Source organism: Pelophylax lessonae, assembly GCF_965119305.1.
Source record: "Pelophylax lessonae genome assembly, chromosome: 2".
Lineage (NCBI taxonomy): Eukaryota > Metazoa > Chordata > Amphibia > Anura > Ranidae > Pelophylax > Pelophylax lessonae.
The window spans coordinates 653,734,561-653,751,376 of record NC_138769.1 but is presented as its reverse complement, the minus strand read 5'-3'; the positions used below and the strand labels follow the sequence as shown (position 1 = coordinate 653,751,376).

Sequence of the window (16,816 nt, the reverse complement as noted above, 5' to 3'; positions counted from 1 at the left end):
CCCTTTGTTGGCTAAATACCCAATAACCGTTCAACTGCATTTCTACAGTTTGACATGGAGAAGTTCTGAGGAAGCAGTATGAAGCTTCTTCTAGCTTTTAATTATTTAAATTGAATGAGCAGTCCACAGGCGGAGAAGGGTTGTCTTCCATTTAGTTTCTTTATTTGCTCCAATCACTGGATAGATTTATTTTTCAGGTAATGATGTATAAATGCAGCTTGCATTCCACTTACATTTATGATCAATTTACAATGCATTCATATTCACTTGTATGGGGAAAGAAGCAGTTGTGACTTTAACAAAGCCTGGCAACGCATGCCCACATAGTTCTATGACCTTTTCAAACCGAGTCGCATAGAACTCGCCCAGTGCATCGTACAGTTTTTTTTTGTTTTTTCGCACAGTACTTTATCAGAATGTCACTAGTGACATTTCAATACAGTTCTATTAACCGCAATGGCATTGCGATTTTGTGGTCCCCTATTCTTGCTAAACGGTGTGGGTGGAAGAATCCCTACTGCTGGGTGTTGTGTTCAGACAGCTGCAGCACCCACGGCTGCTTGAGTACGCAAAAAGTGACTGCATTTGATGGGATGCAGTCACTGTCCAGCCAGTGATATTCCACCTGGCTCATTTCATTTTTTTTTCATGTCAAGTGTGGTGCTTGCAGGGTCACCTACGGCTCAAATTTCAGGCGATTAAGCAGAAATCAACCAAAATTCAAGCCATCTATGGCCAGCCTTGGGTGGCATCAATAATCTACATGGCTGATGTTTACAACAAAGGCACTCTTCCATATACTTTGAAAATAATGAACAGTCCTGTTAGACAAAGCCCTATTTAGGCCAATATATATATATATATATATATATATATATATATATATATATATATATATATATATATATATATATATATATATATTACTGTTGTCACTGCCCACATTTCACCCATGCAGCTTGAATTTTTCATCTACCATGAGTCCATGACATTGTGGTTAGGAGGAAATTGAATTATTGCAAGGATCAAAGCTCAGCACATGTATGGAACTCTATCAGGCAATTTAGGTGTGCCCAATTGAGTTGTTTCATGACATCAGCCCTTGGCTCTTGTAGTGGGAAGTGCAGGGGGCCTTACAAAAATGAACCGTGTTAACATGTATGGGGTATGCTTAAAAATATGGTATGATGTCTTTTTACAAAAGTCCATTAAAATGATGACTTAGCCTGTCATAAATTGGCATTATTTGTTTGCCACTTTTCTTTTTTTATAACAGATGATTTATTTTTTCTTTTGTCACAGTGATAAAATCCAGTCCATCTCCTATGCACACCATTCCAGGCAGCTCATCTCCTGCAGCGCAGATGGCAGTATTGTTGTCTGGAACATGGATGTTGAAAGACAGGAGGTTTGTTACCCGATTTATTCTTTTCAGTATTTTTGCTTAAGTCTTACTGTGGTGAACTATACCTAAAGGCTTTCCTTCTTTTAAAAGTATTCCAAAGTTTCTAAGTTATGATGTTGTGGGGGTAATAAAAAGGACAAAGCGTGTATCGCTTAGCCCCCATTCACACCAAATCCAAATTTGACATTGTACAGCGTCTCTCGAAATTGCACGATTTCTATGCTGCATGTCAGAGCAACTTCGGCTGCAACTTAGCTGACCTCTGTGTGACTTCATGCACAGATGTCTATGCAAGTCGCACCTAAAATTGCCATAAATAGTGCAGGAACTTTTTCAAATCGGTGCGGCACCGCAAAGTCGGCGTCTCACAGATTTGAACAGTTCCAACGCTGACAATAGAGTGCGATTAGGACCTGTCAAATCGCATGACAAGTCGCACCGGTGTGAACTGGGAAGACATTAAATTGAGGCACTGAGGACTTTCATGGTACAATATGAACTCACAACACAGTAATACTATAAAAAATATAAACGTTTATTATATCAATATATGTTAAAAAATTACCCATAAAGGGAATTTTGAACAGCAAAAAGACCATACAATTGTCCACCAAGTATCGGATAAATTATTTGAAATAACATATGATAAAATTCCTCTAATATATTGGATATTGACTGAGGTGTCTACCCAGTGATGGGGGACCTCGAATAGTAAATTTCCAATCATACTCTACATGTTTCGCAGATTGTCCGCTTTTTTAGGAGTTTGGTTCAAGAGGAATGGTAAATCCTGAAAAAATACACATCCAAAAATAATACAAGAAAGCGACGGATAAATGTGTATATACTAGTATATAGTTCAATATATGTGTAGAACATCAAAAGTGAAACTAACCACCAAGGTGTAAATAAAAAATATTAAATAAGTAAACCTAAATCTTTTTCCACACATTGCCCAAATGCCATGGAGGTGCAGCAAAACATATTCACCAGCTGTCAAACCAATATCAAGAACAGCAATGCCAATTGGCAATCTCCCGGGTGAGTGCAGGACCCAGAGGAGGTAGAAACTGATAAGGACAAAATTTTGAATTATACATAAATAAAAGTACAAAGCCATCCCACTCATGGTACACACCACAACACCCAGTAAGTAATATGACTTTATACCAATAATACGCACCTAATAAAATGTAATAATAAGGGCGATCGGCGACAAATGAAGACCGACAAGGATGGAAATGATCCTGGATCACAGCTGGAATCAGATGATTCTAAGGGTATTTAAGTGTGCATGGTCAGCAAACACAATTGACCATCATGTATATTAAACCAGGTAATTGGACAATTCAAAGGGAGGCTTACCTTGCACAGATTATTCTAAACGCAAGGAAAAAAAAGTGCCAAACTCATTTCATTCTCATAATCTGACATGTATCGTAATATGATATTCACTTCAATTAAAAAGTAAAACATTGTTTATTATCAGGAGATTTAGAATAGGTATAATTACCAGGATGTTTATTATATTATGATATGTTTTGCTTCCTATTCCTGACTTAAATCTGCTGCTAATGCAAATCTGATAGTATTATCTCTCTGTGGGATTCCGATTCCTGTATTTTACAGTGAATTAACGTATTTTGTTCAGTAAAAATGTTTTGAACAGAAAGCAGGTGCTCCTAAAATTAAATGATTCCATTAAGGCGCATTACCACATTTTTTCTTACAGTAGGATCACTGTAACGCACATCACTGAAAATATCAGTTCCCAAACCCTCCACTATATAATGTGCATCGACACTACAATTTACATCCATGTGTGATTATTAAAGTCATTTTCTGTCTGGAATATTGGTCTCCAGTCCTAAATTTTGCTGAACAAAGCATGCTGTAGCATTGAGTTCTACCTCCAGCACACCTCCATTGGTCCTTACCATGTGTGCCACCTTCAGCACACCCATTGGTCTTTCCACTGTATCCCACCATTGGAACATGCATTGTTTTCTCCCATTTATTACACCCCCAGCACACATATTGGTCTTTTGTATTTATCCCACCCCTTGGCTTTTCACCTGTATCCTACCCCCAGAACACACCTTGGCTTCTCACCTGTATCCTACCCCCAGAACACACCTTGGCTTCTCATTGTATCCTACCCCCAGAACAAACCTTGGCTTCTCACCTGTATCCTACCCCCAGAACACACCTTGGCTTCTCACCTGTATCCTACCCCCAGAACACACCTTGGCTTCTCACCTGTATCCTACCCCCAGAACACACCTTGGCTTCTCACCTGTATCCTACCCCCAGAACACACCTTGGCTTCTCACCTGTATCCTACCCCCAGAGCACACCTTGGCTTCTCACCTGTATCCTACCCCCAGAACACACCTTGGCTTCTCACCTGTATCCTACCCCCAGAACACACCTTGGCTTCTCACCTGTATCCTACCCCCAGAACACACCTTGGCTTCTCACCTGTATCCTACCCCCAGAGCACACCTTGGCTTCTCACCTGTATCCTACCCCCAGAACACACCTTGGCTTCTCACCTGTATCCTACCCCCAGAACACACCTTGGCTTCTCAACTGTATCCTACCCCCCAGAACACACCTTGGCTTCTCACCTGTATCCTACCCTCAGAACACACCTTGGCTTCTCACCTGTATCCTACCCCCAGAACACACCTTGGCTTCTCGCATGTATCCTACCTCCAGCATACACATTACAGTCCTACCTGTTTCCCAACCCAAGCATACCTAGTGTTCTTTCTCCTGTGTCCCACCTCAAGCTCATACATTGGACTCACTAGTATCCTTCCCCCCCAGGACACACATTGCTCTCTCCCTTGTATCCCATCCCCAGCACACCTAGTGATCTTTCCCTGTATCCCCCACACAGCTCACTTCTCAGTATCCACGTCAGCAAAAAGACAGCCTCTCCAACACGAGATCACTCTACCAGTTTTCGCATCAACATATTTCGTTTACATATATATTTTTTAAGGAAGGCATATCTGGACTACAACGACACTAACAATACCCTTATTCTCCAGAAAATAATCCATATACATCTACTATTTAATGGCCCTATAATCTATTCTTCAGTAAATTGTCTCTTACTGTTTTTCTGCCTACTTGTAATGTCCTTTGTGAGCTCCCAACCCTCTCCTTTAATTCCTCCTTTTCATTTGTTTGGAATAAACCGTGCATGTTAGTTGGATGGGCACCGCTCTATGAGCACTACAAGTCCCATAGTCCCTAGGTAATCTCAGAAGTGAGCGAGAGGGTGGCGACAGTCTCACATACAGTAGAACCATGGAAAAACAAACATAGCCACCCACTAACGGGAAGTCAGATCACAGCAGCCACAAAAAATGGAATTAGCTGAGACCTATAGAAGGCAATTTTCTGAGTTAGGCCCCTTTCACACTTATGCGATTTTACAGTGATTTTGACGCAATTTTACTGTGATTTTGACTGGACTTGAAGCAATGTCTATGGACCTCAAAATGCATTAAAATTGGCCCAAACTAGTGCAGGGACTATTTTGAAATTTGTTGCGACTTAGTCGCACAGATATGAACGATACTCATTGGAAATCATGGCGTATGACTTGTCATGTGACTTTTCAGTCCCAAGTTGCAGGACAAGTCGCACAAGTGTGAAAGGGGCTTTAAGAACACAATCTTGAAAAATTGTACATGCTTTATTGGGTTTCTTTTTGCCTTCCTCTGGATCAACTGTGGTTATAGGATTGTGTATATAGGGCTGTGTGTGTGTGTGTGTGTGTGTGTGTGTGTGTGTGTGTGTGTGTGTGTGTGTGTGTGTGTGTGTGTGTATAATTATTTTATTTTTGTTTCCCTTTTGTTGGTTGAACTAGATGGATTTGTGTTTTTTTTTTTTTTTGTTTTGTTTTTTTTTAGCCATACTATGTATTTATGTTTTTTAATGTATTTTATTTAAACAAGAGTTTAGTGTTGCTTTAAATTATGGCCTTTTTCTGACTTAAATTCTAATTATACATACCCCATTTTGCTGCATTCCACCCCTGCATTAAGATGGTGTACTGTGAAAACATAAAGGTGGAGGAACGGAAGGCAGATACACCGATATAGATTAGACAACGTCATTTAATGTGGGAGATTATGGCCCCTTTCACACAAACTATCCCATCAGATCCGCCTGTCATTTTTTTTTCCTCCATGTATCCCTATGGGGGCAGCGGATGTCAGCGGAGACATGTCCGCTGACACCCGCTTCTATCTGCATCCAATCCTCTCCGTGAAATCCGGACAGATAGAAATCCTATTTTCTCTAGCGCTCATTGACAGACGTAGTCCTCGGTGATACACCACCTTCGGGTTATGTTGCCTCCACAGGAGCAGGACTAGACAGGAAATTAAAAAGCTCTGGCCACACCCCAGGGGCCGTCCCAGAGGGTATATCCTCTCTCTCTCTGCCTCAGCAAATCAGTTATTTTCTGTCTAGTTAGGAGTAAGGACCTAGATACCTTGCTGGGATCTTAGGTCCTGGCAAGAATTTTTTCTTAAAGGATTTTTTTAGACAGCTTTTTTCTCCAGTGTTCCTGTGAGATCTTCAAGCAAGAAAGCTGAACTGGGCGACGGGCTGGATGTTGAGATCCGGTGGTCACCCCAGTTCAGCCTACGAGCGCGTGCAGGCCATAGCTCCGCGCTGGGTCGGCCGCGACAAAGTCCCATTAAAGGACTGTCCACGCGAGTTAAACGTCTCGCTGAAACGCCAAAGACCATGAGTCACGGCGTCCGTATCGGTCGACAGCCCTCCCGCCCCGGTGGAGAGGGGTACTGTCAGGAGTTGGTGCCCGCCTGGTTCCGGTATGGTGAGTAGTATGTTCCCCCTTTCCCCCTGACGGGTTTTGTGGTGAACGCGGGCCCCTCTCTGTATGGTAAGATAGAGTCCCTTTCTATCCTACAACATGACACAGATCCTCCTACTTTGAGTGTGATTTTATGTGTGCAAAAAGCCAGGAGGCTTGGTTTGGGAGCTAACAATCTAATTGTATACATGTTTTAAAGATGTAATCTGTGGCATTCTGGGAATCTTATGGGTTAAGAATAAGCTACCTACCAGTCAGAAGCCACGGACATGTAGACTGCCTTCCTAATCAGATCTCCAGCTATTAGCAGGCCTCCCGAACGGCCATGCGGTCCGCCAGGGCCGGTACCGCCAACCACGCCATATCCCCATGCAGTGAGAGTGTTGTGTGCCCTGCAGCACACCGCTATTCAGTACGGGCCGCCGCCATTTTTTTTTTTTTTGCTGGATCGCACGAGCCGCCATTTTGGCGTAGCCTCGTGTCTCCAGCATGGGGGCGGCCATGTTTGAGGTGATCCAAACACCTCGTGGAGCTTGGGGGAGGCGCCGGAAGGCGTACAGAGGGGCGGAGCCGCCTCCTTTCTTCCTGGGCAGCCAGCCAAAAGACTTCCTGTTTGTTAAGACAGCGCTGTAACCTGTTGCAGTTAAACTCTGAGCATCAAGTGGTGAGCCTGGGGGTCTATCTCTCTCTCTCTCTCGATCGATAGGGATCCCTAGCAGGTAACACTAAGGGGCTTTTGTGGCGCTGGGGGTCGGAAAAAAAAAAAAAAAAAAAAGAAAAGTTTTATTTTTGAATTATATTATCCAGGAAGTAACTGGAGTTATCATGGACCCTGCCACACATATTCCCCCACCTGTTTCCCTCGAGGGGGCCACGGGACCCGCCGGTGCACAGAGTATAGAGTCATTTACAGCAATTTTGGAGTCTATGGTGGCTCGGGTGGAGGCGGCCTGTCAGGGACGGGGGTCAAGGAAGCGACCCCTGCCTACCCCTATACCATCTGACACCTCTGACTCAGATTCAGAGGTGGTCACGGCAGTTGCAGGTTCCTCTGCAAGGGCTGTTATCCCAGGTAAAGCCCCCTCAGACAGTGAGGAGGACGCTTCTTCTCCTGCTATTATTCAGGAAGAAGCATTGGTGGACGCACTAGTTGTAGCAGTGCAGGAAACCTTAAAACTTGAGGCTTTACCGGCAGAGGCAACTGAAACAGAGATTCCTTTTGGTACTAATAAGCCCATCAAGACGATGAAGGCTTTTCCTGTACCTAAATGTTTCGGTAATCAGATTAAAGGAGAATGGGAGCATTCTAAACGTACCTTTACTATTTCCAAGCGTATTGCTAGACGCTATCCGTTTGAGGAATCCATCATTAAGAAATGGACGGTACCACCAGTCGTGGATCCGCCTATTTCCAGGCTGAATAAAGCCACGGTTATTCCAGTGGAGGACACTTCGTCCTTTAAGGATCCGGTGGATCGAAAGATGGAAGCAGAGTCCCGCACCATCTTCTCTCTGATAGGGTCAGCTTTTAGACCAGTAATTGTTATTGGTCTAGTTTCCCAGACACTTACGGAATGGGCGAAAATGGTACGCCAAGATCTTAGGGGAAAAGATATTCCCCAGGAGACATCTGATTTGATGGAACAGATTATACAAGGGCTACAGTTTATCTGTGACGCAGCCTTGGACACTACTCCCTTATTAGGGCATGCATCTAAGACAGCGGTGATCCTCAGATGTGTGCTGTGGTTAAAATGCTGGTCAGCTGACCTAGGTTCCAAGAAGACCTTGACAAATCTCCCCTTTCAGGGGAATCGTCTATTTGGGGCCAACCTAGATGAAATCATTAAGGATGCCACTGGGGGCAAGAGCACTTTTTTGCCACAGGCTGCTAAAGCTAAGGGACCTCGCAACAAGCGAGGACCTTTCTTTACCGCCCATAAAGGGCGCCCGGCTGGTACTAGCGGGAAAGGCAAGACTCCTCCAGGAGGGTTCAAGAAGGGCTGGTCGGACAAGCAAAGGACCAACCCAGCCAAACCCGAAGCAAAGGAGTACACAGCCTGAAGGTGCGCCCCCACCCGGTTTCGGGGTGGGGGGACGTTTTCACCGGTATTCAGGACATTAGATCGAGCATCAACCACTACTACCGGTGCGATTCTTCCCTTCCAACATTTAAGTACTACAGGAAGCGGTAATTACCGTTCCCTGAATAGATCTTTTCCTTTACCTTTTCCTAAGATTAGTCCCGATACCTCACAGGAATCGGATCTGGTTGACCAGATAGGCCAAGTAGCCTCTAGTCGGGTGACTTCGGTCCCTGAGGTTCAACCAGAAAAGATCACCTTTCCTGATAACTATCAGGTATCTGATAAATGTGTGGGAACAGAAAACGACCAGACTTTCTCGGATGGTCGGGGCCAGATACCTCTAGGGACGCCTGGTTCAGATCCAATCAGCGCCAGTGGTCCTAGAAATTCTAGGCTGGCCTCCTCAAGCCGGCCTGGCCGACTTGGACATGTTAGTCGTAGACGTTCCGTGGGAACTTCGTCTCAGGGAGTGTCTGTGGTCTCAAGGACCAATTTACCATCATGCTTTACAGTCGCTGGGTTTAATGGCCTGGCCATTGAGACCCAAGTACTGAAGGACAGAGGTTTGTCAGCTTCAGTCATTCCTACCCTTATTAAAGCAAGGAAAGCGACTTCCAGCAAAGTCTATTATCACACATGGAAAACTTATATTGCGTGGTGCGAATCTTTAGGATTTCCTCCACGTACCTATTCGGTGTCTCGAATATTGGCCTTTTTGCAACAAGGGGTTGAGCAGAAGCTAGCCTTGAGCCACCATCAAGGGTCAAGTTTCAGCATTAGCAATCTTCTTTCAGAAGCCTTTAGCTACCAAATCCTTGGTGCGGAATTTCATCCAGGGGGTGCGGCACCTGGCTCCTCCAGTCCGCGCGCCCTTACCGCCTTGGGATCTTAATTTGGTTTTGTCGGTTCTACAGAAACCTCCTTTTGAAAACATCAGGGAGATTCCCTTGCTTACTTTATCCCAGAAAGTGGCCTTCTTGGTGGCTATTACTTCTGCTCGCAGGGTGTCAGAACTGGCTGCATTATCATGCCAGTCCCCATACCTAGTGATTCATAGGGATAAGGTAGTACTTCATCCTAAGCCATCTTTTCTTCCTAAGGTGGTTTCAGATTTTCATCTGAATGAAGATATTGTACTACCTTCCTTGTGTCCTCAGCCCAAGCATCATCGGGAACATGCGTTGCATTCCTTAGATGTGGTTCGGGCAATCAGGGTATACCTGAAAGCTACGGAATCATTCCGTAAGACGGATTCACTTTTTGTGATCACGGATGGCCCCAGAAAGGGTTTGCCTGCATCTGCCGCGACCATTGCCAAATGGATTAGACAAACGGTGGTACAGGCTTATTCTATTAAGGGTCAGAGTCCTCCGTTCCCTGTTAGGGCGCACTCCACTCGAGCGCTCAGTACTTCCTGGGCCTTTCGCCATCAGGCGTCAGTGGTCCAGGTATGTAAGGCGGCCACCTGGTCGTCGGTACATACCTTTACAAAATTCTATAAAATTGATGTGACGGCATCGGCGGATGCCTCATTTGGCCGCAAGGTTTTGCAGGCCGCAATTTGAGGAGACCGGTGGTCTACCTCGAGGGTTTTTTTCTGTTTGAAAAAAAAAAAAAAAAAAAAATTGTTTTCTCTTTTTTTGTTGAGTCTCATCATTAAGGATGAGCATTGTAAACTTCTAGTTGGCACCGGTTGGGCCTTCTAGATTGGGATTTGATTTCCATTTTCCCACCCCTCAGTTGTGATACTGCTCTGGGACGTCCCGAAGGTGGTGTATCACCGAGGACTACGTCTGTCAATGAGCGCTAGAGAAAAATGGATTTTTGTAAAATCTTACCGTAAAATCCTTTTCTCTTAGCTCATTGACAGACGTAGTCCCCGCCCCTCTGTTTTTTTGAGTTGGGTTAAAATCTCTAAAGACTGCTTTTTCACATAACTGATTTGCTGAGGCAGAGAGAGAGAGGATATACCCTCTGGGACTGCCCCTGGGGTGTGGCCAGAGCTTTTTAATTTCCTGTCTAGTCCTGCTCCTGTGGAGGCAACATAACCCGAAGGTGGTGTATCACCGAGGACTACGTCTGTCAATGAGCTAAGAGAAAAGGATTTTACGGTAAGATTTTACAAAAATCCATTTTTCCATCCGTCCAGGGGATCGGATGAGAGCGGATAGGCGGATTAGAGCGGACAGGCGGTCCGTTCTCATCCGAATCCCCCATAGAGAGCAGCGGGGATCTGACACCTCCCTCTCCGCACACAGAGCGGAGAGGGAGCTGTCATCCGCTTGCTCATTGGGGATCGGCGGATCGATCCCCCGCTGATCAGAGAATGGACCGCACCGGACAGCGGACCTCATGAAAGGAGCCTAAGACACACTTAAGCCTACTACACCCGGGGCAAATGTCATTAGAATCCAGCCGACATTCGGCCCGTGTGTATGGCAGCCGATCTGGCTTCTGTCGAAGGGGCATGACTGCAAATGGTCTGCTGATGGCATCCGATCAGCGCTCTCAACCAATGTGTTCTGGTGGGGTTGGCTATCCCTCTGTGAGAACACAATAGCTCACCGGGGAGATCACTGTACTATCGGATTGTTAGTACAGCGGCTCCACCGGAGCTCTTCGGTTTTTTTTTGTTCGTCATGCTGGGTTGAATGAAAAAAAAACAAAAAAAAAAACAAAAGCTCACTGTTTACCAGGCTTTAAGCAAGAGTATGTAGTACAAATAATGACCAACAAAAGCCAAAGTAAAGTTATGTTTTAGGGAGCCCATAGCAGGTTGAGTGGAGAAAAAAAAAAAACTGATTCCCCCATCCACACATTCAAGGAATTGGAGGGATTTTCCCCACTGAGTTATCGTATTCTGATGATGGGGACTAATCGGTGCTGCTGGCAAAAGCCGTCGGCGCTGATCGAGTGGGGACAATTGGAGACTTTTTAGTTCTCTGATGGAAATTTTGAGATACATATGACAACAGAATAGTTCATATTCCCATCGCACACCTTCCTGGATATAGACACATCTGTTGTGGGTGCTGCAGCGATCACCAGCTGGACACTGGGTCTATCGCAGATACATAGATATTTGCCAGCACACCAGGTGTGCTGGCGAATATGTATGTATAGATGACAACAGATCACACTATTTCTTCTACTAGAAATGCTCTTAAGAATTTTTATTTGGGTGTTCCAGTCTTTTTCTAGCAAATTAACTTTTTCAAATTTGTTTAAACACTGGAGGGGCTTGTTTAAAATGGAAACCACTAAAGCCACATTTTTTATTTTGAATAGAGTATGTATGGGTTATAACCAATCCCTGTCAATTTTTTACCATCTGTATCCCATTGAGGAGATTTCCCTTCACTTCCTGTCCCAAAGCCAAAACAGGAAGTAAGAAGAAATCCCTACAAAGTGAGTGAATCTCTGGTTGTCTATCCCAATGGAAGATTTCTCCTCTATTACTATTGACAACCCATACTTTTTTTTTTTTTTTTTTACTCTTGGTGATAAAGGTAAACGTGCCAAATCGGGTGAATCCCCCCCCCCCCCCCCACTGGGACCTAGTTTTTAGTCGCTGCAGTTTTACCGTTATTTACAGGTCTTCTATCAAACCCCATCCTCCAATTGGACAGTAAAAAGAGAAGCAACACACTGATGAACTAATCTCTGTCGCTCTGCTACTTTTAGCATTCTCCCTGCACTGCACCACACCTGACTACTGGCTCTTTGTGCTGCTTCTCTTTTCCCCTCTCTTACCTCTACTGTAAAGTAGATTGCAAGAGTCTGATACAAAGTCAAATTCAGGCTCTTAATAACATAAATTTTTTTGCTGTATTAATGATTTATAATTCAGCTTTGAATCAGCAGTAGGGCTGTTCTGCTTTATAAAGGGGCCCTTAGGATTGTCAGTACCTTTGTTGATTTATGTAATTCCATATCCCCATTTGGCTGTGTAGAAGGCTTTGTTTATTTTCTGTTTGTACCAATGACATCCTCATAATAGTGCTGTTATGTTCTCTCCTCCAGTTTTTCGCAATAAATGTGCTTTCACAATTCAGAGAATTTATTGCATAACAATGCAGAACATAGATGAGCTCAGACACAGGCTGCCTGTTACCAGAGATTTGTATATTGTTCTGTGACTGTGCAGCAGAAAGAAATACTGTTCATAGGCCAGCTGGGTACGAAGAACTCCTATTTTTCCATGAATATACACTCAACAGCCACTTTATTAGGTACACGTTCCGAGTTCCAGGTTGGACCCCTTTTTGCCTTCAGAACTGCCTTAATTCTTTGTAGCATAGATTCAAGAAGGTTTTGGAAACATTCATCTGAGATTTTGGTCTATATTGACATTAAATCACACAGCTGCTGCAGATTTGTCGGCTGCACATCCATGGTGTGACTCTCCTGTTCCACCACATCCCAAAAGTGCTCTATTGGACAGAGATTTGGTGACTGTGGAGCCATTGGAGTACAGTGACCTCATTGTCATGTTCAAGAAACCAGTGGTGAGATGATTTGAGCTTTGTGACATGGGGCATTATCCTGCTGGAAGGAGCCATCAGAAGATGGGTACACTGTAGTCATAAAGGGATGGACATGGTCAGCAACAATACTCAGGTAGGCCGTGGCATTTAAATGAAGCTCAATCGGTACTAAGGGGCCCTAAGTGTACCAAGAAAATATCCCCCACACCATTACACCACCATCAGCCTCAACTGTTGATACAAGGCAGGATGGATTCATGCTTTTATGTTTACGCCGAATTCTGACCCTACCGTCTCAATGTCACAGCTGAAATATAGACTTTTCAGACCAGGCAAAGTTTTTCCAATCTTTTGTCCAATTTTGGCAAACCTGTGCAACTTGTAGCCTCGGTTTCTTGTTCTTAACTGACAGGAGCGGCACCCGGTGTGATCTTCTGCTGATGTAGCCCATCTCCTTCAATTTTGGATATGTTGTACGTTCAGAGATGGTATTCTGCATACCTTGGTTGTAACAAGTGTTTATTTGAGTTACTGTTGGCTTTTTATCATCTTAAACCAGTCTGCCCATTCTTCTCTGACATCAACAAGGCACTTTCATCCACACTAATGACAATCACTGGATATTTTCTCTTTTTCAGGCCATTCTCTGTAAACCCTAGAGATGGTTGTGTGTGAAAATCCCAGTTAGATCAGCAGCTTTTAAAAAACTCAGACAAGCCTGTCTGGCACCAACAACCATGCCACATTCAAAGTCGCCTAAATCCCCTTTCTTCCCATCCTGATGCTCGGTCTGAAATTCAGCAACTTTTCTTCACCATGTCTAGATGTCTAAATGCATTGAGTTGCTGCCATGTGATTGGCCATTTGTGTTACCAAGCAATTGAACAGGTGTACCTAATAAAGTGGCCGGTGAGTGTATATCAATCCTAATGAAGAAAGTGAGCAGAAACATTTCAGGATGGGGAATTATGGTAAGGCCAGGGTGTAAATCTACATCACCATTACATCCATGGACCTACAGAGCACTGCTCCTAGGGTCTTGTGACCCTCTCTTCTTCCTTTATCCTGACCATTTAGCCTGTCTATAACATGATTTCCCATAGATCTCATTATTTGATGGAAAGCTAGATCATAGTGCAGCATGAAAACAAGGCAATTACGATCGCCCCCATCTGTACACACAGGAGGGTTAGATATGCTGTCTATAGCTCCCCGGGTTCTCCAGTGTAAAGGGACAGTCCTATGGAAATTTTTAGATGTTTAGGTAGCTCAAAGTGACATGCCTCAACAACTGCTGATTTAAAGCAGAAGTTACTTGTATCTGAGCACCACAGCCTGAAAAGGCTTCTTAACCACTTAAGGATTTGGCTGCCCAAAGACCAGGCATTATTTTGCGATTCGGCACTGCGTGATTTTAACAGACAATTGTGCGGTCGTGCGATGCTGTACTCAAATGAAATTGACGTCCTTTTTTCCCACAAACAGAGCTTTCTTTTGGTGGTATTTGATCACCTGTGCGATTTTTACTTTTTGCGCTATAAACAAAAAAAGAGCGACAATTATTTTTCACATTTTTTTATATTTTAAATTCCCCCCCAAAAAAAGTAAAAATCTAAATTTTTTTACATTTTAGGCTAATTTGTTTTCTGCTACATATTTTTGGTGAAAAAAAACGCGATAAGCATATTTTGATTGGTTTGCGCAAAAGTTATTGCGTTTTACTAACTGCGGGAAAGATTTTATGTCATTTCTATTTTTTTTTTTTTTTTTTTTTTTAACTAATCATGGCGGCAATCTGCTTTTTTTTTTTTTTTTTTGCGGGATTGCGGCGGACAGATCGGACCCTTGACTGACATTTTTGACACTTTTGGGGGTACCAGTGACATTACTACAGTAATCAGTGCTATACATATGCACTGTTACTGTAAAAATGACACTGGCAGGGAAGGGGTTAACTTTATTAGAGAGCAAGGGATTAAGTGTGTCCCTAGGGGCGTGCTTCTAACTGTAAAGGGGTGTGGCTTTTGATGTAACCACAGAGACATACGATCCTACATAGCAGGATCATATGATCTCTGCTGTTATACCAGGGAGAATGACAGATGGCTGTGTTTACATCAGCCGCCTGCCTTTCTCCCTCTCCAGCGGGAGATCGCGAGTGACCGGCGGACATCGGAAACCGCCGGTCACTCGTGCGGGGATGCTCGCGGGTGAGTGACGTACCCATACGTCACTTTGCCTGCACGGGGCTGACCGCCGCAGTATATGTACTTGCGGCGGTCGGCAAGTGGTTAATTCATTTTTCTCTATCGCTCATTGACAGACGTAGTCCTCGGTGATACAGCACCTTCGGGTTATGTTGCCTCCACAGGAGTAGGACTAGACAGGAAATGAAAAATGCTCTGGCCACACCCTAGGGGCAGTCCCAGAGGGTATATCCTCGCTCTCTCTGCCTCAGCAAATCAGTTTTTTTCTGTCTAGTTAGGAGTAAGGACCTAGATACCTTGCTGGGATCTTCGGTCCTGGCAGGATTTTTTTCTTAGAAAATAATTTTTTAAGACAGCTTTTTTTCTCCAGTGTTCCTGTGAGATCTTCAAGCAAGAAAGCTGAACTGGGCGACGGGCGGGATGTTGAGATCCAGTGGTCACCCCAGTTCAGCCTACGAGCGCGTGCAGGCCATAGCTCCGCGCTGGGTCGGCCGCGACATAGTCCCACTGGACAGGGACTGACCCTGCGAGTTAAACGTCTCGCTGAAACGCCAAAGACCATGAGTCACGGCGCCCGTATTGGTCGACAGCCCTCCTACCTCGGTGGAGAGGGGTACTGTCAGGAGTTGGCGCCCGCCTGGTTCCGGTATGGTGAGTAGTATGTTCCCCCTTTCCCCCTGACGGGTCTTGTGGTGAACACGGGCCCCTCGCCGCAGTATATGTACTTGCGGCGGTCGGCAAGTGGTTAATTCATTTTTAATATTCAAAGCAAACTCACCCATCCTTCCATGTCTCCATGCCTTATTTTTTTGAGAAATCTCTTTGAAAAACCCTAGACTTGTGCACGGTGAAAAATTTTTGTTTCATTTTCTTTCGTAAATTACTTAATTTCATTCTCTTATATTGATTATTTTACGTTAATTCGTTTTTGTATTTTCGTATTAGTATTAGTTGAAATTCGTTATTTTTTTTCTTCAGACATTAGTATGCATCCGAAAGTCTGAAAGATGCAAAATTTGTCAGAATTTCGGTTCGTTACAAAATGAATTGCACATGTCTAAAAAACACCATACCCCCTCCTAGAATTTCTAGCTGCCTTGATCCTGAGTAAGGGCAGCTGATTTGTGTAGCCTTTACTTCCTGGAATCCATCTGCCCTGTGCTTAGCTGATAAAGCCCCTCCTCCAGATGAAAGAAAACAAATGCCCATGAAGAATCCTAGGATGTACGACATCATTTTGCCTAGGTCAGGAAGCAACTGGAGAAATGTAAAAAAAAAAAAAAGTTTCAAACCAGTAGATATAGTATACCTTCCTATCTATTTACTAAGGTTAGCAGTATAAAGATTAAAAATAGTTCATGTTGGTTGAGGGAGTTTAGTTCTGCTTTCATACATTGAACGAACTAAACAGAATACATTTTACCCCGAGCCATGTGTGATTATTTCCTCTCCATCAGTCCTAGAGGACACTCAGAGCTTCCATACTTTTCTTGTAACTGGAAGCCATGCTTCTGTGGCCATCACATCAGGTTCTTATACATTTTTGGGTTTCTTTCAATTGAAGTGCATTTCTGAGACCTACCTACAGTTTTTTTTTTTAGTAAGGTTCAATATGGGCCTATTCACACTTTTCTGTTTTGATGCAGCAGAACTCTAGCATTTTGCTTTATGAAAATGCACGTCAAGTAGAAATCCCATCCTTTCCTGTGAGGCTGGTTTTCTGCTATGTGCTGCAGTTAAGTGTGAAAGACAAAGGGAAATGTTATAAG

General features: G+C 43.9%; 1 protein-coding gene across 2 annotated transcripts in view; it reads left to right on the top strand.

Moving 5' to 3' along the window:
- WDFY2 (WD repeat and FYVE domain containing 2) overlaps window positions 1-16,816 on the top strand; it is a 193,088-nt gene that overhangs the window by 137,496 nt on the left and 38,776 nt on the right. For both annotated transcript variants that reach the window (XM_082244711.1, XM_082244712.1), the window contains exon 8: window positions 1,303-1,408. In XM_082244711.1, the coding sequence (XP_082100837.1) occupies window positions 1,303-1,408 (106 nt within the window). The remainder of the gene's footprint in view (window positions 1-1,302; window positions 1,409-16,816) is intronic.